The following is a 26,692-nucleotide window of genomic DNA, read 5'->3' as shown; positions in this document are numbered from 1 at the left end:
CTCTTTCAAATAAATAAATCTTATATACTTTTTCTAATGAATCATCTCTTCAATTTCCTAACCTGTGTTACCCAGATAGAATACCATACCAGATAGAATCCATACCATTGCTAGTATCATTATATTCTTATTTATAATTTTCTCCAAGCTAGTAAGTTGACATTTCCCTTAACAAAATCTGTGATTTGTTTCTTCTCCTAAAAACATAAGCCACAATCAAATTGAAATTAGCCTTATTCTAAACAATACTGATTAAAGTAGCACTGATTAAAATATCAAGTAACATTTTTGAAATATTATAGAAAAACTCACTAGCCTTCAATTTTATATACAGGGAGTGGGCATTTGCATAGTGGTTAATATAGCAGTGTTCCACATTACAGTGTTTGGGTTTCATTCCTGGGTCTGACTCTTGACTCCAGCTTCCTGCTAATGCAGACTGTGAGAGGCAGGGATGACACTGTTCATGGATTTCTGCCACCCATGGGGGAAACCCAGATTGTGGCCACAGCCCTGCTGTGGACTCAACCCAGGTCTGGTTATTGCAGGCATTTGTGGAGTAAACTATCAAATGACAGTTCTCTCTGTCCATCTCCTCCCTCTGCCTCTCTGCCTGTCAAATAAATTAAAAAATTTTGAAATACCATCCCAAAGTTTTTGATTTTTCAATTTTAAATTCAGGGGACAAGGGTTTGGCCCAGTAGTTAAGATGCTACTAGAGATAGCCACATGCTATCAGAGGGCCTGAGTTCAGGTCATAGCTACACTTCCAATTCCAGCTTCCTGCTAAAGCACAACCTGGGGAGGAACAGGTGATGGCTCAAGTAGCTGGCTCCCTGCTACACACACTGGAGACCTTCCCTGAGTTCCAGGCTCCTGGCTTTGCCCTGGCCCAGCACCAGCTACTGAGGAATTTGAGAAGATCTCCGTCTCTGTTTCTCTTTCGCTACCTTTCAAACAAATGAAAATAAACAAATTTCTATCCCTCTAACTGAAACTGTATTAACATTCTTATAAGACCTCAGAAATTTCACCTCTCATAAAAATCTAGATGGCATTGCAAGCTCCTGGCTTTGTTGAGCCCTGGCAGTTGTGGGCGTCTGGGGAGGGAACCAGTGCATGGAAGATCTCTCTCAATATTGCTTTCTGCTTTTTCAAGTAAGTAAATAAATGAATAAATCCTTTATTTTACGGACACAAAAGTAATTCTAATCTACTCACAAGATGGTCTCCAGGTACCTCCCGAGGTTCTCAAGTACAACCAATAAAGAAAAACCATCCATACAACAACTGAAAAAACATTTTAAAAGATGACAAACTAAATACTTAATATTAGTAAAATTGCCATTATAATAAATACAAACAGGGGGTGGCGGCATGGCTTAGCAGGTTAAGCTGTCCCCTGGGACATTTGCATCCCACTTGGGCATCGTTGGTTCATGTACTGGCTGTTCCGTTTTTGATCCAGCTCCTTCCTAATATGCCTGAGAAAGGCAATGGAGGATGGCAAAAGTGTTTGGGTCCTTGCTAACCACATGGGAGAAAAGAGACACCTGGCCGGTGGCTTCGGCACAGCCCAGGCTGGCCTAGCCCAACAGTTGCACTTGAACCAGCTGACAGAAGATCTCTCTGTATGCTTCTCACCCTCTCTCTCTGTAACTCTGCCTTTCAAATAAATAAATCTTTTTAAAAAATATATAATTTCTGGCATTTAACCATAATTAGGCACAAAAAACTGAAAACAAAAAGAGACAAGTAATATTAATGGGAGAGGAGTGAAAAAGATACCAAGCAAATATGAAGCAAAACAAAGTCTGAGTGGCTATATTATCATACCAATGCAAGTGAAAAAAAAATAACTATACTAGAGACAGTAAGAGATATACAAAATTACTACAAAAAAGTAGAAAGCAAAAAATGGAATCAGTAAAATCAGATACACGACTAGTATCACCGATGATAATCTCTGAAAATAATGCAGAGAAAGCTGAAAAATACAAATGAATAATTTAAAATTACCTAAATATTTGGAAACTAAAGGGGGCTGGTGCTGTGGCTCAGCGGGTTAACACCCTGGCCTGAAGCACCAGCATCCCATATGGGCGCCAGTTCTAGTCATGGCTGCTCCTCTTCCAATCCAGCTCTCTGCTTTGGCCTGGGAAAGCAGTAGAAGATGGCCCAAGTCCTTGGGCCCCTACACCCGCGTGAGAGACCTGGAAGAAGTTCCCAGCTCCTGGCTTCGGATCAGCGCAGCTCCAGCAGTTGCGGCCAACTGGGGAATGAACCAGTGCATGGAAGACCCCACCACCACCACCAACCGCCGTCTCTCTTCTCTGTGTAACTCTGACTTTCAAATAAATAAATAAATAAATCTTTAAAAAAATCTATTTGGAAACTAAAAAGAAGAAACCCTTGGTTGACATGGGAATTATAACATTTTTAACAGAATGATACCAACAACATTAAATACAAACATGAGGGATGCAGCTACTGTGGTTAATTGAAGGGGAGCTCACAAGTTTACACAGATTATCAGTAAATTTAAAAGTTTATAATAAATGAGGTAGGCATTCAACTAAAGCAGTTGGGAAAGAAATGTCAAGTCTGTTAGAAAGATGAATAGTAAGAAAAATCACAGAAATCACTGAACGAGACAAAATAATAGAAAAGAATGAAATACCTAGTGAATAAAATGAGGAAAATTCATAAAAAAAAAAAGAGAGAGAAAAATAACACCCATTCTCACCACTTCTTTTCAAAACAGTACTAGAATTCCCAGCCACTGCCATTAGGCAAGAGAAAGAAATTAAAGCCAACCTAAACATGATTTTTAAAAAAGGAGTGGATCTATCTCTATTTTCTGATATGATAACCCGATCTTACATAGAAAACCCTAAAGATTGTCAGAAAAAAAAAATTATTGGAACTGATTTACAAATTCAATAAAGTAAAATTATTGGAACTGATTTACAAATTCAATAAAGCAGCAGGATATAGAACCAACATCCAAAAATCAGTATTTTTCTATATATGAATAAAAACTACCTGAAAAAGGAAAACAAGAAAACAACCCCATTTACAATAATAACAAAATTACCTAGGTGCAAATTTAACCAAGATCTATATACAAAGAACAATAAAACACTGATGAAAGAACTGAAGATAACACAAATGGAAAGATATTTCAGTATCTATTTATTGGAAGAATTAATGTGAACATGTTCATAATAACTAAAACAATGTAGAGTCTGGAGTTCAGGGAAAGACAAGCACTGAAAATCTAAATGCAGAGCTCCTAAGGATTTACAGCTACCAGGTTGAATGAGCTGAACCACAGAGTGCAATGGAGACAGAAGTAAGAAAGCTGAGGACTCAGCCTAGAATACAATGTTACAAAGGGTGAAAATCTCCTGAGAAAGCAGTAGAAGACCAAAGGAAGAGTGAGGTGTACCAAAAGCAAAAAGGAATATACTTCAAGAAGATGGAAATACTCAACTTACAAATAATGTTAAGATTTTATTCTTGTCTGTCAAATAAAGTCTAAAAACTACAAGATGTCAAAGCTGATATACGCACTGATAGGTTATAATGTTCTCTATGAAAGTTCAAAAAGTTTGTGGAGGGTCCAGTGTAGTGGGTTAACGCCCTGGGCTTCAATGCCAACATCTCATATGGGTGCCAGTTCGAGACCAGGCTGTTCCAGTTCCGATCCAGCTCTCTGTTATGGCCTGGGAAAGCAGTAGAAGATGCCCCAAGACCTTGGGCCCCTGTACCCACTTGGGAGACCCAGAAGATGCTCCTGGCTCCTGGCTTCAGACTGGTGCAGCTGCGGCCATTGCGGCCAATTGGGGAGTGAACCATTGGATAGAAGACATCTCTCTCTCTCTCTCTCTCTCTCTCTCTCTCTCTCTCTCTCTGTAACTCTGACTTTCAAATAAATAAATAAATCTTAAAAAAGAAGAAGAAGATGATGCTCTCGTGATACCTGCAGCCCCTGTCAGAGGCTCCAGCCCATCTCTGCTTCAGATCCAACTTCCTGCTAAGGCACACCCTAGGAGGTAGCAGGTGATGATTCAAGAACTTAGGTCCCATCAACCACATTGGACTCTTGGATACAGGTCCAGGTTGCTGGTTTCACCCTGGCCCAGATCCAGCTGTTGTGGGCATTTGGGGAGTAAAGGTTGATGAAATATCTCTGTTTCTGTCTTTTTTGGTATTTGTCTTACAAATAAAATGAAAATAAATATAAAAAGGAAAATTTTATTCTCCTGCAAAATTGTTTTAAATGCAGGGCCAGTGCTGTAGTATAGGAGGTTAATCCTCCACCTGTGGTGCCAGCATCCCATATGGGCACCGATTTAAGTCCTGGCTACTTTACTTCCGATCCAGCTCCCTGCTAATGTGCCTGGGAAAACAAAGGAAGATAGCCCAAGTGCTTGGACCGCTGCACCCAGGTGGGAGACCTAGAAGACGCTCCTGGCTCTTGGCTTCCGCCTGGCCCAGCCCTGGCCATTTTGAATATTTGGAGTGAACCACTGGATGGAAGCTCTCTTCTCTTTCTCTCTTTCTCCCTCTCTGTCTGCTTCTTAAAAATTTTTAAAGTATGGTTTTTCATAACACATATTTTCCCTTAACATTCCAATGATCTCAGACATTTATTTTCTTAAACAATGTAGGAGATATGGAACAAAGAATATAAACATAAGTTTATAAGAAACAGCATACTGGTAACAGTTCTATATTGGTATGGGACAACCAAACCAAGCCCACAAATACACTGCACTAACTACATGCAAAAGTACCAGCCTCAAATTTAAAGCACCAAATTATAATATTCCATTCATATTCCATATATAACATTACATAAAGATATATAACATTCCATCATATTCCTTGAATTTTCTCTGCATTCAATTCACTGCCCCTTTTCCTGTCTTTAATCTGTATTGCACTGCATTTATTCTCTGACCTGATTTTGGCTTCTACACCAACAGAGACCAGGGAGTTTGCAGATTCCTCGGACATAGGTCGTTGAAGAGCTGTGACTGGCTGCTTGCTGTTATCCACTTCTGCTTCAGCATCCTCTTCTGCAGACTGTTCTTTGATTTCTGCTAAATAGTGAGCAAAGGAACCCAGTTATTTTTGTGCTTATACTAATCACTGATGAGTCTACCTATAACACATACATTATAGAGAAAAAGGAATCAGACAACAAATGCTAACACTTCACTCTAAAGGAAAAGATTGTGTGTTATTAGTGGCACTGTTTATGCTTATTCTCTAATGCAAAATGATAATCGAAATAATATAACAGGCTTTTCTTTGTGCCCAAATTAGAATTGACTCAAAAGTTCCACCCTAGTAATAACTATTAAGTATCTTATTTTAAAGATTTATAGCAACTGATATATAGAACAAATGCATGGGAGTCTTCAAAAAGTTCACAGAAAATGTGTTACGAAAAATTATGCATGAGTTTGAATTGGGGGCGGGGGGCACTAAAATAAATCTGTTCTCACTGGTTATATTTGAAAGTCATGGCTGGCGCCTCAACTCAATAGGCTAATCCTCCACCTGCCCCAGCAGCACACTGGGTTCTAGTCCCGGTAGGGGCGCCAGATTCTGTCCCGGTTGCCCCTCTTCCAGGCCAGCTCTCAGCTATGGCCTGGGAGTACAGTGGAGGATGGCCCAAGTGCTTGGGCTCTGCACCCGCATGGGAGACCAGGAGAGGCACCTGGCTCCTGGCTTCTTCGGATTACCGCGGTGCACTGGCCACAGCAGCCATTGTGGGGTGAACCAACAGCAAAAGGAAGACCTTTCTCTCTATCTCTGTCTCTCACACTATCCACTCTGCCTGTCAAAAAAAAAAAAGAAAAAAGAAAAAAAAAAAAAGAAAATCATGTAGTTTGCAGTATTAATAAGGGTATAATACCAGTTTTGAAAAGGGCCAGTATCAGAACAACATGAATTCTTCTGACATTGAAGCAAAATCAAACATCAAATTCATGGTGAAGCTTGGGTGGAACAACAGGGAGAACACTGATGCTTTACAAAAAGTTCACAGGAAGAATAAGACTCCTCCCTAAAGAAATCACCAGTTTACAAACGGGTAACTCATTCTAAGAAGGGATGAGAAGTTTTTTAAGATGAAGCCTGGGAGCAGGCATTTGGTTTTGCCCTTAGAGACCAATTGAGATACCCAAACACTCCATCAAGGGCCTAGGATCCATTGCCAGCTCCACTGCCAGTTCTAGGTTCCTGCTATTGCACACTCTGGGAAGCAGCATCTGATGGCTGTAGTAATTCTGTCCCTGTCATTCATGAGGAGGACCTGGATGGAGCTCTGGTTCCCATCGTTCACCTGGCCTATCCTTGGTTGATGCAGAAATTTCAGAAGTGAATCAGTAAAAGGGCACTGGTTCTGTCTCTCAAGTAAAATAAGTTTAAAAATTTTTTGGAAAAATGAAGCCTGCAGCAGAACATCCATATCAATTTGAACTGAAAATCTTGTTTGTGCCCAAATTGAAGAGGACCAACAGCAAACAACAGAAACAATAGCCAACATCACTGACATTTCAATTGGTTTAAAATACACAATAACGACTGAAAAATTAAAGCTGAACAAACTTAAAACTGCTGGACCCAGTTCTGTGATTTTTCAAACTGGAATCAAGATCATGAAACATTTCTTTGAAAAGCTATAACAGAGACCATATATGGCTTTACCAGAACAATTCCGAAGACAAAGCACAATCAAAGCAATGGCTACTAAGAGGTAGAAGTGGTCCCATCAAAGCTAAAGAAGACCACTCAACAGCAAAGGTCATAGCCACATTGTTTTGGAATTCTCAAGGCATTTTGCTTGTTGACTTTCTGAAATGTAAAAGAACAATAACATCTGCTTATTAGGAGTTTTTTTTAGAAAGATAACCAAAATTTTAGCAGAAAAACACCCAAGAAAGCTTCACCAGAGTCCTCTACCACAACAACAGCAAGGTTGTTTTGCAAGGGTTTCCATAGAAAATCATTAGAGATCCACCTCCCAGTCCTGACTCACCACCTTGTGACGTTCTTCACTAATCTTCACTAATCTTTTTTTTTTTTTTTTTTTTTGACAGGCAGAGTGGACAGTGAGAGAGAAAGACAGAGAGAAAGGTCTTCCTTTGCCGTTGGTTCACCCTCCAATGGCCGCCGTGGCCGGCGCACCGCGCTGATCCGATGGCAGGAGCCAGGAGCCAGGTGCTTTTTCCTGGTCTCCCACGGGGTGCAGGGCCCAAGCACCTGGGCCATCCTCCACTGCACTCCCTGGCCACAGCAGAGAGCTGGCCTGGAAGAGGGGCAACTGGGACAGAATCCGGCGCCCCGACCGGGACTAGAACCCGGTGTGCTGGCGCCGCTAGGCGGAGGATTAGCCTAGTGAGCTGCGGCGCCGGCCATCTTCACTAATCTTAAAAATCCTTAGAATGGGGGCCGGCACTGTGGCGAAGCAGGCAAAAAGCTGCCGCCTGCAGTGCCAGCATCCCAGATGAGTGCCTGTTCAAGACCCTCCACTTCCAATCCAGTTCTCTGCTATGGCCTGGGAAAGCAGTGGAGGATGGCCCCAAGTCCTTGGGCCCCTGCACTGGCATGAGAGACCCGGAAGAAGCTCCTGGCTTTAGATTAGTGCAGCTCCGGCCATTGTGGTCAACTGGGGAGTGAACCAGCGGATGGAAGAACCCCCCCCCCCCTTTTCTCTCTCCCTCCCCCCCTCCCCACTTCTCTCTCTGTGTGTACCTCCGACTTTCAAATAAATAACAAATAAATCTTTAAAAAAAAAAAAAAAACTTAGAATGGCACCCATTTTTCTCCAGTTAATAATTTGAAAAAAGACTACTGACAAGGTTAAATTCCCAAACTCTGAATTGTTTTGGGATGGATGAATGGCTACTATTGTCACTTACAACAATGTACTTTTTGAGATATTTATTTGAAATGTAGAGTAACAGGGTGGTGGAGAGGGAGGGCAAAGGAAGAGGAGATACCTTCCATCCACTGGTTCCATTTATGAAATGCCTGCAACAGCAGGTGCTGGGCCAGGTCCAAGCTAGGATCCCACATGGGTGGCAGAGACCCAAATACTAGAGTCATTATCTGCTGCCTTCCAGACACATTAGCAGGAAGCTGGATGGGAAGCACAAGAGCCCAAACCTGAACCAGCACACGGATACAAGATGGTGGCAACACAAGCAGTAGCTTTGGCACACTTAGCTACTTACTGTGTCACAATGCCTGCCCCAAGTGTACATTACCTTAAAAACTGCATAATGGTCTGGCACTGTGGCGGAGCATATAAAGCCACCACCTGCAGTGCCAGCATCCCATATGGGTGCCTGTTCAAGTCCCAGCTGCTCCACTTCTGATCCAGCTCTCTGCTACAGCCTGGGAAAGCAGTGGAAGATGGTTTTTTGTTTTTTTTTTTTGTTTTTTTTTTTTTTTTAATTTCATAAGGCACCAAAGTTGTAGTGTGGCAGGTAAAGCTGACACCTGCAATGATGGCATCCCATATGGGCACTACTTCATGTCCCAGCTGCTTCATTTCCAATCCAGCTCTCTGCTAATGGCCTGGGAAAGGCAGCAGATAATGGCCTAGTTATCCAGGCCCCTGCCACCCATGTGGAAGACCTGGATGAAGCGCTTGCTCCCGGCTTTAGCCTGGCCAAGCCCTGGCCACTGCAACAGCCATCTAGGTACTGAACCAGTGGATGGAAGATCTCAATCTCTGCCTCATCCTAATTCTTTCAAAATAAAGAAATCAATCTTTAAAAAAAAAAAAAAAAAAAAAAACTATGGATTTCAAAATTTTTGTGCCAACATAAACTTTTAATTTTGTTTTTCCACAAACTATTTAAATTCCCTTCTCTATACTTTCCCAGGAGAAACTTACTTGCTGATAATTTTTAAACACCATTATTCGTAAAATCATTCTCCTTTTCTATTAAAAATGACATATCCACTCTTTCATATTTTATTACTAGATTAAAAAGACATTACACCAGGGCCAGTGCTGTGGCACAGTAGGCTAAGCCTCTGCTTGTGGTGCCAGTATCCCATATGGGTGCCTGTTTGCAACCCAGCTGCTCCTCTTCCCATCCAATTCTCTGCTTAGGGCCCAGGAAAGCAGCGAAAGATGACTCAAGTGCTTAGGCCCCTGCACCTGCATGGGAGACCCGGGGAAAACTCCTGGCTCCTGTCTTAGAATCGGCTCAGCTTTGGCCACTGTGTCCATTTGGGGAGTTAAGTAGGAGATGGAAGACATCTCCTCCCTCTCTCTCTCTCTCTCTCTAACTCTACCCTCTCAAAGAAATAAATAAAATCTTAAAAAAAATTTACACCTCCACAAGTGGTCATGATACAATTCCACCACTTGGTGGGAACCTTCTTTTCTAACTTGAGAGTTATTTTGAACTTTTTTCATTAACCCATTGGAAAAAAAAAAAAAAAAAAATCTTGCAGTCCTGAAGCTCCTCCCTTCCACCATGAAACTTCACAAAATGACAGAATGGAGTGACTGAACTCTATCATCTTCCCCTCAACTGAACTTTGTTAATATGCACTCATAATACTGTGACAATTATTCTCAACAACACTATCAATGGCAACAGAACTAAAAATCCAGAGACCATTATCAGGACTTCTACCATCCAAATATTTCTGTTCACACCAGGACCATCTTCCCCTTGGTGAAATGTTCTTCCACCTTTTATATGCATGTAGACATAGATCAATACAGTCTTTGGAGTTATAATGGATAAATATGCAGACTTTGGAGTCATAAAGATCTTATTTTCCAAGTATCAGTTCTCCCATCTACTAACCACCCAATAATATGTAAAGGTCATCTCTCTTTTTCTCATCTATAAAATGAGAAAACTACCATATATCTCATGAGACTGCCACTGAAGACTAAATGGTGTAGTAAATAAGTAGATAGATACAAAGAATATATGACCAGAAATGACTGCAACTTTTCCATCACCTAAAAGGAAACTATTTGTTCTAGACGAAGTTATGCTCCCCATTTCCTACGGACTGGAATGGACATGACAGCCACCTAGCTAGAATGATGCCTGTGAAGACAACACTCCAGAGAATAGCAGAAGGAAAATACAGAAGAAACCTGGGTCAATAAACAACCAAGTGGAACAAAGACACCTTATCAGCCTGTACCTTGTAACAAAAAAAACAGTATATGACAGAAAAATTAATTAGCTTTATTGAAGCCACTAGTGTGTTATGCAGGCTCTGTCACAGTAGTTTAACACATACATTAATTAACATAGAAACTGGTAACAGGAGGGAGAAATTGCCATAATAAAATTGTAAACTAAGTTATATGGTCATCAGGTTATGATATACTGATACTGGAGCTTGAAAATCAATTGACTCAATTTATACAGAATCAAAGTACTTGATATAACTGTGACCTGCAATAATTCAGAAAGCAAACTGTGCCTACAGAGGGTGTAACTCTAAGGAAGTATCTGGGAAAAGCCAGAGGTTATTTTGTGATGCCTGGAATTTTTATAACCAATGACAGAAAAGAATACAGTTCTGCTAGAAAGGTACTCTCTGCCTGCCTATTATGCGGTACTATGAAATGAACATATATAAAAATATCTTTATGTAAGCATTTCATTTCTACTCAAAAAGACCTTGAACACATGTAGGATATACCTTTCTCTGTAACATTCTTAATGCGAGTAATAAAAAAGGGTAAGAGTTCGACTAAGAAATGAGAAATGAAAAGGAGGAATGAGAACAGTGCCTCTCAGACGCTTACAATGAGCTTTGGATTCGCCCAGCTCTGAGTGAAACAGCAGATCAAAAATTTCTCTCTCTTTCTGTCCCCCACACTGCTGTAACTCCTTAAAAATAAATACATCTTTTTTAAAAAGAAAACACTAATTAATGTTTCTGATGAGGTTACTGCTTCCATGTAAGGGGAAACAAATAGGAGGTTTCTCCTTTTCTTCTTTTTTTTAAGGATTTGTTTCTTTGAAGGGCAAAGCAGAGGGCCAGGCCAAAGCCAGGAGCCAAGGGCCAGGAACTCCACCCTGTATTTCCTACTATGCTGACAGGGGCCCAAATACTTAGGCTGTCCACTGCTGCCCTCCTAGGTGCATTAGCAGGAAGCTGGATCAGAAGCAGAGAGCTGGGACTCAAACTTGCATTCTAATATGGGATCCCAGCAACATAAGCAGTGGCTTAACCTGCTGCACCATGACGATGGCCCCCTCCCTCCATCTACATCTGTCTCATTCTCTCTCAATCAGTCAATAGAATAAGGCAAAGGAATAGTGAAGCAAACCTTAATGGTAAGGTGGTAGGTTCTATATATATGACCTCATGAAATTAAGTTTCCTACAATTGGGGGGGGGGGGGGCAGATCCTGACTACAGTAAATTTTGTTTGTGTTCGTGTGTATGAGTGCATGATCTACTTACTGACTGATCTGAGATACAGGATCAGGTTCCTGATCCACAAAGAATGATAATAAGGCAGGTTGAAACTTCATCCTAGCTACTAATTCTACTGGCTCTGTCTATGACTTTAACCTAAATCTGCTAAACAAACAGTAGGGATTATGAGTTTGGGTTTTATGTTTTGTTTAGAGTTTGTTATTTTGATTTTTTTCATCTTCAACGAAAAAATGGCATCTTAGGACTGCTTCCTTTGGAGTAGTTTCAGCTACAAAACAGAAACAAAAGTGGGTATCCCTGTGTAAGGGTAACCCATCTTTAACTGTTACTCTTTATTTGGTAAAATAAGTAAATAAGATATTGCATTATCTGCCAAAGAGATGCTCTAGATGAAATGACTCTGAACTCCGTGTTAAGTGCAGGGAACAGTCTTGATGTCAGTGGTTGTTTACTAAAAATGCACAAACACAAGCCGATGCTTTGCCAAAGGAAGAAGTCAACCATTCACCAATAGAACAGTCCAGGCACTGCAACTTGGCCACTTAGCAGAGTTTTTGTCTTTCATGAGGTTCTATTCATTCAAACTGATTGTGGTCCAAAACTGTGGAAACTGGAGCAGATAATTTTGACATTTAAAAAACTTCAGTATGATATTTACCAGTGAATCTTTTCCCCTTCCTTTGAATCTGACCTGAAATAGTGGCAATGTCACCGGGTCATAAAATACTCTAAAGCCAGAAAGGTGGAGGCCGCTCCAACCACAGGTATAGGAAGAAGGGTACAATTTTTATCCTTAGTCACTCCCTGTAACAAATCTCTAACCACTAGGTGGCACATGTGCAGTGCTAACTACACTACTAAAGAACCTTATCACATGTAATAAAGTTTCTAGCCAGGAACAGAATCACATATATGTCAAGATATCATCTTTGGGGAAACAAAAGATGAAGTACATCTGACCTCTACCCTTACATAATTGCATTATTATTCTCTTTTAAACCTTTAATTTTACACTTCCTATGGTTATTTAATCCTAAAGACTTCAATGCCGTGAGAAGCTTAAATTAATAATAAAAGCTATTTGCCTCAATGTGATCTTGCCAACTTAACCTCATCTCAATTTCAGCTTCCATATCACTTAAAAGATAATATCTCCAACTATAAAACTGTCTTTCGGATCAAAAAAGATTATAGATAAAGAGCATTTAATCTTATGCTTTAAGTAAGTATAGGTACGTGGTTCTTGTTCTGGTTATTTCTATCTACATCACATAATATTCTACATTCCTACTTGCCCATCTTATCCAGATATCTACCTTTTCATGCCAAGCCCCAAATTATTAAAATGTATTACAGGAAGTAATGGAGCACAAGCTCAAGTACAGGGTGCTCTTCTTCTGACCCAGCTCTCTGCTATTGCAAGGCAAAACAGCGGAACATGGCCCAAGTCCTTAGGCCGTTGTACCCACATGGGAAACTCTGAAGAAGCTCCTAGCTCCTGGATTCAGATCGGTGCAACTCAGGCTGTTGCGGTCATCTGGGGAGTGACCCAGTGGATGAAGGAACTCTCTCTCTCTCTCTCTCTCTCTCTCACTCTCACTCTCACTCTCACTCTCACTCTGCCTCTCTAAACCTGCCTGGGGCCAGCACTGTGGTGTAGCGGGTAATGCCACCACCTACAACAGTGGTGTCCCATGTGCGGGCCAGTTCAAGTCCCAGCTGCTCCACTTCCAATCCAGCTTCTTACTACTGTGCCTGGGAAAGCAGTGGAGGATGGCCCAAGTCCTTGGGCCCCTGCACCCGCGTGAGAGACCCAGAAGAAGCTCTTGGCTCCTGGCTTCAGATCGGCACACCTCCAGCCATTTCGGGCATCTGGGGAGTGAACCACCGGATGAAGGCCTCTCTTTGCCTCTCTAACTCTGACTTCCAAATAAATAATCTTGAATGAATGAATGAATCAATAAAGTATGCCTAATTGTTTTCCCTCAGATCTTCACTTTTAAAAAAAGACCAATTATCTGATATATTGGCTGCATTTAAAAGAAGAAGAAACTAGAGTCTAAAAGTTAAACTCAAGATCACAAAGCTAACAGGGAAAAAACAGGGATTCAAAGTCTGGTTTGTGTAACTCCAATGTCTGTATGTGCCTCTTCATACTTCACACTCACTGCCTGACATATTATACGACAACAGCAAACAAATTTTTATCAATAAATCAATGTTAAAGAGAAATATTAAGTTTTACAAGAACATGTTGTGAGCAATCATTTGTTGAATGTGAAGATCTTGAGATGAAAATACATAATTTTCTCTATTTATTTATTGCCCCAAACACAACTGTAAACTGAAGGCAACATTTACCTCCTAGCCAAGTTAATGGAAATAAAACATTCTGATTTAGGACAATTATGAAATTATTTCCCTCAAAGGTTAAATAATTCTTTATAACTGTAATTCAATTAATTATTTAAGGTTCAATTGGTTGTTTAATTAACTAGCTGATTATATACTGTAATTTAAAGCAAATAAATCCTTAAGCAGACCTGAAAATTTTTCAAAAGAGGAAAAGAAACAAAATCTTTCAGATCTACTCATAATTAGGAATTGTCAACACTGCTATTCTTTATCTACTAATTATCCAAAAACTATGTATGCCTTCTTGTTCTATGCTTCAATCAATCATTACTTAGAATAAAAATTAATTTCCTCTCTCTGGACTTACTTTCCCTCCAGAAAATGACAATACTTTTCATGCTTCCATCACACTAAAACTACATAAGAAACACATCTAAAAAACTGGTTAGGGGCCAGCGCTGTGGTGCAGTGGGTTAATGCCCTGGCTTGAAGCGCAGGCATCCCACATGGGCACTTGTTCTAATCCCGGCTGCTCCTCTTCTGATCCAGCTCTCTGCCATGGCCTGGGAAAGCATTAGAAGATGGCCCAGGTCCTTGGGACCCTGCACCCACTTGGGAGACCTGTAAGAAGCTCCTGGCTCATGGCTCCTGGCTTCAGATCGGCACAGATCCGGCTGTTGCAGCCAACTGGGGAGTGAACGATGGAAGACCTCTTTCTCTCTCTCTCTGCCTCTCTTCTCTCTCTCCAACTCTGACTTTCAAATAAATCTTTAAAAAAAAAAAAAAAAAAAAACTGGGCCGATGCCGCAGCTCACTAGGCTAATCCTCCGCCTTGCGGTGCCGGCACACCAGGTTCTAGTCCCGGTCAGGGCGCCAGATTCTGTCCCGGTTGCCCCTCTTCCAGGCCAGCTCTCTGCTGTGGCCAGGGAGTGCAGTGGAGGATGGCCCAAGTCCTTGGGCCCTGCACCCCATGGGAGACCAGGAGAAGCACCTGGCTCCTGCCTTCAGATCAGCGCGGTGCGCCAGCCGCAGCGCACTGGCCGCGGCGGCCATTGGAGGGTGAACCAACAGCAAAGGAAGACCTTTCTCCCTGTCTCTCTCACTCTCCACTCTGCCTGTCAAAAAAAAAAAAAAAAAAAAAAAAAAAAACAAACTGGATAAACATGTTTTTCTTTCTTCTGATAATTATGTAAGTTATCTTATTAAGTCAAGTGTATTAACTACACCAAAAAAAAAAAAATCAAATTCAGCTATAGAAGGTACATGTACAGGAATACCAGAAACATAAAGAAGAAATATTTCTCAGATGAATGTCAGAGTACAAAGCCAAACTACAGATCCAAAAGGCTCAGAGAACACCATGTAAGTGCCCAAAACTACACCTAGTCATACCATAAAGCACAGAATACAGAAATAAAGAAGGGCTGGCGCTGTGGCTCAGCGGGTTAATGCCCTGGCCTGAAGCACAAGAACATGAGAATCCCATATGGGCACTGGTTCAACACCCAGCTGCTCCACTTCCAATCCAGCTCTATGCTACGGTCTAGGAAAGCAGTAGAAGATGACCAAGTCTTTGGGTCCCTGCACCCACGTGGGAAACCCAGAAGAAGCCCTTGACTCCTGGCTTCGGAATGGCGCAGCTCCAGCCGTTGAGGCCATCTGGGGAGTGAACCATTGGATGGAAGACCTCTCTCTCTCTGCCTCTCTTTTTTCTGTGTAACTCTTGACTTTCAAATAAATAAATCTTAAAAAAAAAAAAAAAGATAAAGAAAAACTCTTGAAAGACAAAAAAACCTTAAAATTACATTTTTTTTTTTTTTTTTTTTTATTTGAAGGTCAGAGCTACAGAGAAGGAAAGAGATCTTCCATTCACTGGTTCACTCCCCAGATAGCCACAATAGCCAAGGCTGGGCCAGGCCAAAGCCTAGAGCTAGGAGGTTCTGTGGGGACTCCCAAGTGGTTTCAGGGGAGTCCTCCACTGCCTTCTCAGGCACATTTACAGGGAGCTGGATCAGAAGTTGAACAGTCAAGGACACCAACCAGTGTTCATATGGGAGCCGGCATCACAGGTGGTGGCTTAACCCGCTATATCACAATGCCTGGCCCGAAGAATTACATTTTTTAATATGCAAGCAAGCAGAAAGCGAATGAAATATTTAACATGTTGAGAGAAAGGAGTAGGCATTAGGCACAGTAGTTAATAAGCTACTTGGAATGCCAACATGTCATACTGAAATGGCAATTAAAGGCCCAGCTGCTTAGCTTCCAATCTAGGTTCCTGCTTAGACCCCTGCTACCCATGTGAGAGACAACGATGTAGTTCCCACTCTCTCTGGCTTCAGCATGACCCAGCCCCAGTTGGTGCAGCCATTGCAAAGTGAACCAGAGAATCGAAAATCTGTTTCTTTCTCTTTCTTTCAAATAAATAAATATTTTAAAAACTTCTTTAGGGCACTGGGTTCTAGTCCTGGTTGCTCCTCTTACAGTCCAGCTCTCTGCTGTCACCCAGGAAGGCAGTGGAGGATAGCCCAAGCGCTTGGGCCCTGCACCCACATGGGAGACCAGGAGGAAGTGCCTGGCTCCTGGCTTCAGATCGGCACAGCGCCAGCCGTAGCAGCCATTTGGGGGGTGAACCAACGGAAGGAAGACCTTTCTCTCTGACTTTCTCTCTCACTGTCTAACTCTGTCAAGTTTAAAAAAAAAAACCTCCTTTAAAAATAATAAATTGTTTAAAAAAAAGATTGATTGATTGATTTGAAAGTCAGAGTTAAACAGAGAGAAAAAGAGTCTTCCATCCGCTGGTTCACTCCCTAGTTGGCCGCAATGGCTGGAGCTAAGCTGATCTGAAGCCAGGAGCCAGGAGTCAGGAGCTTCCTCCAGGTCTCCCACACAGGTACGGGGGCCCAAGGACTTGGGCCATCTTCCACTGCTTTCCCAGGCCTCCGTAGAGAGCTGGATTGGAAGTAGAGCAGCCAGGTCTCAAACCGGCACCGATATGGGATGCTGGCACTGCAGGCAGTGGCTTTACCCACTATGCCACAGTGCCGGGCCCCAAAAATATTAAGTTCTTAAAAGAGAACAAAATGATACAGGTCAGAAAGCTGGAATTCAATCAAGAAAGGAAGAGCCTCTCGGAGTATATGAAGACAGTAAAATTTAAAATCTCAATTAAATTCTTGACTTCTTTTATTCTGTTTAGTTGTAAATGCTACCACAAATGCTAGGAAAACTATTACAAAGGTTTACTTTAAAACTATGACTAATAAATTAAGAAAGAAGAGAAAACAGAGCTATGCAAAATTTAATCAAAACCACAAAAAGCAAAAAATTGGAAAACAAAGGTAACAAAGTGAAAACAGTAACCAATATGGCACATAGCAGATTAGCCCTATCAAGAATCACTTCGATGTTTAAAAGCACCAAGTTAAAGACAGAGTGGATCACGAAACAAGATCTTACTATACACTATCTACAAGAATCCCACTTGAAATATAAAGACGCATATGGGTTATAAGTAAATAGAGAAAGATAGTCCATGCTAACACTAATGAAAAGAAAGCAGTGGGGGCCGGCGCTGTGGCACAGCAACCCATATGGGAGCAATTCTAGTCCCACCTGCTCCTCTTCTGATCCAGCTCTCTGTTATGGCCTGGGAAAGCAGTAGAAAATGGCCCCAAGTCCTTGGGCCCCTGCACCAGCGTGAGAGACCCAGAAGAAGCTCCTGGCTCCTGGCTTCGGATCAGCACAGCTCCAGCTGTTAGAGCCAATTGGGGAATGAATCATCGGATGGAAGACCTCTGTCTGTCTGTCTCTTCTCTCTGTGTGTAACTGACTTTCAAATAAATAAAGAAATCTTAAAAAAAAAAAAAAAGGCAGTAGAAGCTATGCAAATTTTAGACAAAACAGAGGAAGTTATAGGGGTTGGGGGAGCCTGGGGCTGTGACACAGCAGGTAAAGCTACCACCGGCAGTGCTGGCATCCCATATGGGCGCTGGTTCTAGTCCCAGCTGTTCCACTTTTAATCCAGCTCTCTCCTATGGCCTGGGAAAACAGCAGATGACCCAAGTCCTTAGGCCCTTGCACCCACACAAGAGACCTGGAAGAGGCTCCTGGCTCCTGGATTCAGATAATAACAGCTCCAGATGTTGTGGCCATTTGGGGAGTAAACCAGCAGATGGAATACTCTCTTTCTGTCTCTGCCTCTCTATAACTCTGCCTTTCAAATAAATAAATAAACCTTAAAAAAGTTATCACAGATGAAGAATGGCATTTAATAAATGAAAAAAGGATCAATTCTCCAAAAAGATAAAGCACCTAACTGTGTCAAAATATGTGATGCAACAATTCAAAAGAACTGAAAGGAGAAAGAAATGAATCCACTATTATGGGTGAAGACATTAACACCTTTATTTTGCAACCAGATTCTAGCAGGGCCAGCATTATAACATAGCAGGTAAAGCCACTGCCTGTAACACCAGCATCCCAAATGGGCACAGGTTCATGTACCTGCGGCTCCACTTCTAATCCAGCTCCCTGCTAATGGCCTGGGAAAAGCAGTGGAAGATGTCCCAAGTGCTTGGGCTCCTGCTACCCATATGGAAGACCTGGAAGAAGTTCCTGAATTTGGCCTTACACCATATGGGGAGTGAACCAACAGGCAGAAGATCTCTGTGTGTAATCTTTCTCTCTCTGTAACTCTGACTTCCAAATAAACAATCTTTAAAAAAAAAAAAAAAAGGAATAGATCCAGCAAGCAGACAATTAAGAACATAGCTGAACTCAACAGCAACCACCATCAATCAAATGGACATAACTGACATCTATAGATGACTTCATCCAATAACAACCAATAGAGTAGGTGTTGTCGTACAGCAGATTAACCCATTACTTGCAATACCCACATCCCATATTGGAGTGATAGTTCCAGTCCCAATTACCCTGATTTCTAGCTAATTCTCTGCTAATGTGCCTGGAAAGCATCAGATGATAGCTTAAGTACTTGAGTCCTTGCTGCCCATGTGGGAGACCCAGACGGAGTTCCAGGCTCTTAGCTCTTGTGGACATTTGGGGGTGAGCCAGCAGACGTAAGTGTGTGTTCCCCCTCACTCTCAAGCACACACACGCACGTTTTTTCTCTCTCTCTCTCTGTCTCTCTCTCTAAACCGCCAATCCTGCTTTCTGTCATTCTGCCCTTGAAATAAATAAATGAATGAATCTTGAAACAAAAAAATACACATTATTCTCAAACTTACATTCTGGGCCATAAAACATATATTAACAAATTTAAAAGAATAAGAATCATACAATGTCTGCTCAGACCACAACAGAATTAACTAGAAGCCCACATAATGGGTTAAGCCACCACTGTAACATGAGCATCCTGTATCGGAGTGCATTTCAACTCCTGACTATAGGTAATGTGTCTGGGAAAGCAGCAGCAGATGGTCCTGGTACTTGAGTCCTTGCAACCATGTGGGAGACCAAGATAGTGTTCCAAGCTCCTGGCTTTGGCCTGACTCAGATCAGGGTTTTATAGCCATTTGCAGAGTAAATCAGCAGATGGAAGGGGTGTATGTGTGTGTGTGTGTGTATGCACGCATGTATTTCATTCTCTCTCTGTTGCTCGGCCTTTCAAGTAAATAAAAATCTTAAAAAACAATCAGTAGCAAAAAGGTAACTTAAAAACCTAAAAACACCTGGAGATTGAAGAATACACTTCTAAAATACACATAATCTAAAGAAACCTAAAAAGGAATTTTAAAATGTTTTAGACTAAAATAAAATGAAAGGACCTCATCAAAAACTTCTGATATACAGGGAAAACAGTGCTCACAGGAAAATGTATTTGGCCAGTCCATATATTAGCAAAGATGAGGGGCCGACATTGTTGCGTAGCAGGTTAAGCCATCGCCTGCAATGCCAGCATCCCATATGCATACCAGTTCCAGCTCCGGCTGCTGCATTTCTGATTCAACTCCCTGTCAGCAGCCTAAAAAGCACAGCAGAAGATGGCTCAAGTGGTTGAACCCCAGCACCCAGGTGAGAGGCCCGGAAGTGGTTCCTGGCTCCTGGCTCCTGCCTCCTGCCTCCTGCCTCCTGATCAGCTCAGCTCCAGTCATCGTGGCCATTTTCGGAGCGAATCAACAGATGAAAGACCTTTCTCTCTGTCTCTCCCTCGCTCTGTCTGTAACTTTACCTCTGAAATAAATAAAATCTTTAAAAAAAAAATTAAAGAACAGACATCACTCAGTTCTCATAAACAGTAAAAGTATAATCAAGGAATACTATTAACAGTTCTATGCCCACAAATCTGATAACCTCGGTAAAATGGACAAACTCCTTGAAAGATGCAATTTGCCAACAAAACTCTGAGGATAGGATATACACAATTTAAACAGGCCTATAAGTATTAAACAAATTCAATCAATAATTAATAACCTTATAAAACACAATGCACTACACCTAGATAGGCTCACTGATAAACTCTACCAAACATTCAGGAAAGAAATTATGCCAATTCCTTATAATCTCTTTCAGAAGACAGAAGCATTGAGAATACAGACACATCATCAAAGAAGATATACAGATGGCAGTTAAGTACATGAAAAGATTTTCCATATTATGTGACCTCAGGGAAATACAAACTAAAACAACAGGGAGATATTATTACCTATCTATGTGAAGGGTCAAAATCTAAACACTAATAACGCCAAAGCCAGCAAAGATATACAGCAAAAACTTTCATTCATTGCTGGTAAGAATGCGAAACTATATAGCCATTTTGGGGGAGAGTTTAGTGTTCATTGCAAAAATCAAATATAGTCTTACTAAATGATGTGGCACTTACAAAACTAAACATATTCTTAGCAATTCAAAATTGAACTACTTAGTATTTAGTCAAATGATCTGAAAACTGATGTCTACACAAAATCCTGCACATGCATGTTTGTAGCAGCTTTACTCATAATTGGCAAAACATGGACGCAATCAAGATGTCCTTTAGTAGGTGAATAATCTGGTACAACCAGAAAATGAAATATTAAACATAAATAAGCTATCAAAAATGCAAAGACATAAAAGAAATATAAATGTGTATTACAAAATGAAAAAAGCCATTGGGGGTGGAATTGTAGCAAAATGGATAGAGCCACTGCCTGCAACATGGGCATTCCATGAGCACCAGTTCAAGTCCCAAATACTCCACTTCCAATCCAGGTTCCTGGTAATGTGCCTGGGAAGGCAGCAGATGATGACCAGTGCTTTCCCCTGTCACCCATGTAGGAGACCAGATGGAATTCCTGGCTCCTGGCTTTATCCTGGATATTGATAGAACTGCAATGGCCGGGCTGGGCTAGGCAGAAGCCAGAAGTCAGAAGCTTCTTCTGGGTTTCCCACATGGGTGCAGAGATCAGCCCAAGCACTTGGGCCACCTTGTGCTGCTTTCCCAGGTGCATCAGCAGGGACCTGGATTAGGAAAGCGGAGCAGCCCATATGAGATGTCAACATTGCAGGCAGCGGCTTTACCTGGTATACAACAGTGCTGGGCCCTCTTACTGTTCTCTCAGTATCCACTACAGATTACCCATTCCCACCTACCCACTAAGATAGGATGCTTTTTATAATTAATATTCTCATATTGTCAGGTATAGAATTGGCAGTAATAAAATAAAACTTTCAGGGGCCAGAGCTGTGGTGCAGCGGGTAAAGCCGGTTTGAGTCCCAGCTGCTCCACTTCCAATCCAGCTCTCTATGGCCTAGGAAAGCAGTAGAAGATGGCCCAAGTCCTTGGGTCCATGCACTGACGTGGGGGACCCAGAGGAAGCTCCTGGCTCGTGGCTTCAGATCGGCGTAGCTCCAGCCTTTAAGGTCACCTGGGGAGTGAACCAATGGATGGAAGACCTCTCCCTCCTTCCCTCTTTTTCTCTTTCTCTCTCTATGTAAATAAATATTTTTTAAAAAAGCTTTCAGTAAACCCTTGAATCTTGAGACACACATAAAGAGATTAAAACCATGCAGCAAATTTGAGTTCGCTTTTACATTAACTATAAATTTATGGAACTATTCTTTTTCCTTGGGTTTATTTGTAGGTTGTTCTTTATCTTTTCCTTCACTATTCTCTTTGCTCTTTGCATTTACTAAAAGAACTGGACAATGGTCCATCCAAGGACAACAGAGCAAATACTAATATACTTGGCTTTACTTAATTTAAGTATAAAATCCAAAGTAAAAAAATCATCTTCCTGATCTATTGAAACATTTATCCTTATTTGCACTGACCTCTCATGGGAGAAGGCATGAGAAAACAGTAACTTTGTGAGGCTTACTACTCATCAGGCAAGAAAAAAAAATGTGAGAAATTTAGTTTTGTGAAGTTGTTACACAGTATGCAGCATAAGAAAACTTAAGAATATAACACAACTTCAAGTAGTGAATTGAATGCCTACCATGTGCCTAGAATTGGTATTCGGGATAAAGTACAAGATTAAATTACTTAAAGAACAAGACAAATTCTAAACTTCATAAAGCTTACATTCTAGATTGAAAAAGTATATAACAAACAAATACAGACTATAATGTTATATCTGTTAAATAGTAGAAAGAGGACTATAAGCAGAAGGTAATAACAATGCTTCATAGACAAGTTGGTTAGGAAGGCTTCTGTAGGAAGAAAGCCACTGAACAGAGACTTAAATGAGACATGGCAATAAGCCAAGGAAAGACAAAACATATGAATGGCTGAGAAAGGAATATGTGTGCTCACTCAAGAAATAACAAGGAAAGAAGATATGGTTGAACAGGTGAGTATGATCAGTAGGTACAGACCTTGGGTTTTACTGTAGATATTACCAGAGGCTTTGTATGGTTGGCACAGGGAAATAAAAGGTTCTTACATTGGGTTTAGAGAATCACAGTGGCGACAATGGGGGAAACATTATGCAAATACAGGGATGCACACTTAGGGACACTGGGTTAGGAAAGAATAACAGCAGTCTGTCATTCTGGAATGATAGCAGTGGAGAAGATAAAAAAGGTTGAATTCAGGATATATTGTAAAGTAAAGCACAAAGGATTTTCCAGAGGGCTGTATGATAAGTAAGAGAAATCAACAAAGAGCCTATGTTTGTAACTTGAACAATATACAGTATTTACTGAGGTGAGAACACTAGGTGAGCTGAAAATTTTAGGATAACAATAAAAAGGTCCAAGGAAGATTTATTAAGTGTGAAATCCTCGTTATGTATCTAACAGGAGATGCTTAGAAGCAAGTTGAAGATAAAGGCTGTATACAACTGCTAATAATTAAAGAGCTCCCTGCTAATGTACCTGGGATAGAAGTGGAAAGATGGACCAAACATTTGGGCCCCTGCACCCATGTGGGAGACCAAAATGGAGTTTCTGGTTCTTGGCTTCAGCGAGCCCAGCCCCTCTTGTTGCAGCCATCTGGGGAGTGAATCAATGGATGGAAGATCTCTGTCTATCCTACTCTTTACATTTCAAATAAATAAAATAAGTCCTTTTATCAAAAAAGAAAGGAAAAAACTGAAGACGACCACCTACTGCATAAGAGGATGAGCTGAGCAGAAGCATCCTGAAAGTCAAGAAAGAAACAAATGAACAAGCTTCACACCCGACTGTGGTTAGCTGCAGGAAACAATACTGGCTAAGAAGAATCAAAACTAAAACCTGGCTGAGCCAAATATGAGATTATTGGTGGTATAATCAGAAAAATGTTAGCATAAGGAGAGGAAGAAGGCCTGATTAGAGTGGGTTCATGAGAAAATGGTGAACAAGTAGCAACTGTTGGTACAGACAGCTCTTCAAGGATTTTTGCTAAAAGGACAAAAAACACTATAAGCTCAAAGTCCAAATTAGGTAAAGGGATAAACTCCAGGACACAAGCAAAAGAGTCGGCCTTAGTTAGCCACAGATCCTCCTCATCCCACTGAATCAGGAAGGAATACAGAATATATGGCTTGAGATGCAAGCATGAAAGTAAATTTGAGGGTAGATGAAGGTAGAACTTTACAATCACTTCTACTTTTTTTTTTCATTGAAATAAAAAAGATCATCAGCTGAAAAGTAAAAAATGGGAGCAACTGTTAGAATTTTGAAGACAGAAAAAAAGATGATGAAATGATCATCAATAATGACAGAAAAAAATTTCTAGTAAAAAGAGAATGGTGCCAGTGCTGTGGCAATAGCAGATCAAGGTGCCACCTGCAGTGCCGGCATCCCATATGAGCACCGGTTCAAGTTCCAGCTGGTCCACTTCCAATCAAACTCTCTGCTATGGCCTGGGAAAGCAGTAGAAGATGGCCCAAGTGCTTTGGAGGACCCGGAGGAAGCTCCTGATCAGCGCAGCTGTGGCCCTTGCAGCCAATTGGGGAAGGAAATAACAGATGGAAGACCTCTCTCTCTCTGCCTTTCCTTCTCTCTGTGTGTAACTCTGACTTTCAAGTAAACAAATAAAATCTTTAAAAAAAAAATAACTGGTTTTATTTCTTCTAAAATGAAGGATTTGATGCTGAAAACAATATGTAAACCAGTAGATGAAAGCTCTCTCTCTCTCTCTCTCCCTCTCTCTCTAACTCTACCTTTCAAATGAATGAATAAATCTTAAAAACAAAAAAGAAAAAAGGAGAAGGGACACTAGCAATCTTTATCCACTTGAGAGCTGAGGTAACAGATTTAAATAAAACCACTAGTAAGTAAGATTATGGATTTTTTTCCAGGTATGTCCAGCTGCTACAAGGCCAAATTTGTGTTCTACCATAAAAACAAGACAGAGGGGAACAGCAAGGAAGCTAAGGATGTACAAGAGGGTGACTACAATATTGATTCACAGAGTTTGAACTAGAAAGAAAGAAAAAGGAAGAGTGAACAAACACTATTGATAATTGAACTGGAGATCTTGATCCAGTTGGAAACTATGGGTGTGGAAGAAAAGGTGGAAGTCAGAGGGCAGAATATTTGAAATACAGATTTTGGAAATGAAGCAGTAATTGTTAGTGATAGGTAAAATGACAAAGAAAAAGTATGGCTATAAGAATGAGTTTTTGGGGGCAGCCCGGCAGTGTAGAAGGTTAAGTCTCCACCTGCAGCCCCGGCATCACATGCAGGCACCAGTTGGAGTCCAGCTCCCTGCTATGGCCTGGGAAAGCAGCAGATGATGGCCCAAGTGCTTGGGCCCCTGCACTCACGTGGGAGACCCAGAAGCAGCTTCTAGCTCCTGGCTTTGACCTGAGACCCAGCTGTTGCAGCCATTTGGAGAGTGAACCAGCAGATGGAAGTTCTCCCTCCCTCTGTCTGTAACTCTGTATCTCAAATAAATAAATAAAATCTATAAAAATAAATAAATAATTTTAGAAGAGGGAAAGTAGAAAAGGAGAACTGATTTTTAAAATTTTACTACTAGTCATCAAACTAGACAGATGGAAATTACTTAAGAGTTCAGTATACAGCAGTCGGCACTATGGCACAGTGGGTTAAGCTTCCAGTTGCACTGTCAGCATCCCCTATCAGAGTGCATGTTTAACTCTCAACTGCTCTGCTTCAGATACAGTTCCCTGCTAATGTCCCTGGAAAAACGGTGAAGACTGATCCAAGTACTTGGGACCCTGCCACCTACATGGGAGTCCCAGGTGGAGTTCCGAGCTCCTGCTTCAGCCTCACCCAGCCTGGCCTTTTGGCAATGTGGGTAGTAATCCAGATTACTGCGTCCCCTCCCTCCGCCCCCATGTCCCTTGCACGCTCTCGCTCCTGTGAACTTTCAAATAACTATTTTAAAAATTAAAGTTCAGGGGCCAGTGCTGTGGCGCAGTGGGTTAAAGCCCTGGTCTGAAGTGCTGGCATCCCATATGGGTGCCAGTTCTAGTCCCAGCTGCTCCTCTTCCGATCCAGCTCTCAGCCATGGCCTGGGATAGCAGCAGAAGATGGCCCAAGTCCTTGAGCCTCTGCACTGGTGTGGGAGACCCAGAACACCTCCTGGCTCTTGGCTTCAGATCAGCACTGCTCTGGCCGTTGCGGCCACCTGGGGAGTGAACCAGTGGATGGAAGACCTCTCTCTCTCTGTCTCTACCTCTCTCTGTAACTCTTTCAAAAAAAATTTAAAAATTAAAGATCGGTATATAGACAAGTGTTAATATAATATATTGCCACATAAATGTTGAATGTAGTATATAGACAGGCACAAATTATTATGTACTTTTAAAAATTCTTATTAAGTTTTCATACCTGTTTCCACAATATTTTCTGTTTCTGTTGTCTCCAGTCCATCCATGCTGTCCTCATCTTCCACTGCAGTTTTTCCTCTACTTCGAGGCCTGAAAACAAAAAAATAAATACATGATAAATTTTAAGGCCTAGATTTATACTCAAAATAAAGCACAATTTGAAGGCACACAAAATAAGTTGAGTATTTTCCATTGCCTTAACAAAATTCCATTTCACTGAGGACAAACAGATAACAGGAAACAAGTAAAACATCAAGAATGTAAAGCAAAGAATAAAGGATGAACTACCATCGTAAATAACATCACAGTTTATAAAATAAAGAAACAACTCAACAGAGATCTAAAGTGGAAGAGTAAACCACGCAGATAGCTGGGAGAAAAACTGCAGTAAAAAGATAATGGGGCCAGTGTGTGGTGCGGCTGGTTAAAGCCCTGGCCTGCAGTGCCAGCATCCCATATGGGTGCCAGTTAGTTTCTTGGCTGCTCCTCTTCCAATCCAGCTCCCTGATAATGTGCCTGAGAAGGCAGTGGAGGATGGCCCAGGTGCTTAAGTCCCCACATCCATATAGGAGACTTGGAAGAAGCTCCTGGCTTCTGGCTCAGCTCAGCTCAGCTCTGGCCACTGTAGCCATTTGGGGAGTGAAC

General features: G+C 41.4%; 1 protein-coding gene across 35 annotated transcripts in view; it reads right to left on the bottom strand.

Annotated features, from left to right (window-relative positions):
- KMT2C (lysine methyltransferase 2C) overlaps nt 1-26,692 on the bottom strand; it is a 291,237-nt gene that overhangs the window by 181,899 nt on the left and 82,646 nt on the right. For 30 of the 35 annotated variants that reach the window (XM_070077273.2, XM_070077274.2, XM_051857078.3 and 27 more), the window contains 2 exons: nt 26,049-26,137; nt 4,970-5,111 (listed from right to left, as the gene is read on the bottom strand). In XM_070077273.2, coding sequence (XP_069933374.2) covers nt 4,970-5,111; nt 26,049-26,137 — 231 coding nt within the window. The remainder of the gene's footprint in view (nt 1-4,969; nt 5,112-26,048; nt 26,138-26,692) is intronic. The other 5 variants (XM_070077277.2, XM_089299478.1, XM_070077276.2 and 2 more) reach the window with 1 other exon arrangement.

This window comes from Oryctolagus cuniculus, chromosome 7 (genome assembly GCF_051225735.1).
Source record: "Oryctolagus cuniculus isolate XC-2025 breed Fujian yellow rabbit chromosome 7, ASM5122573v1, whole genome shotgun sequence".
NCBI classification, from domain to species: Eukaryota; Metazoa; Chordata; class Mammalia; order Lagomorpha; family Leporidae; genus Oryctolagus; species Oryctolagus cuniculus.
This window is presented reverse-complemented; position numbering and strand designations above follow the sequence as displayed.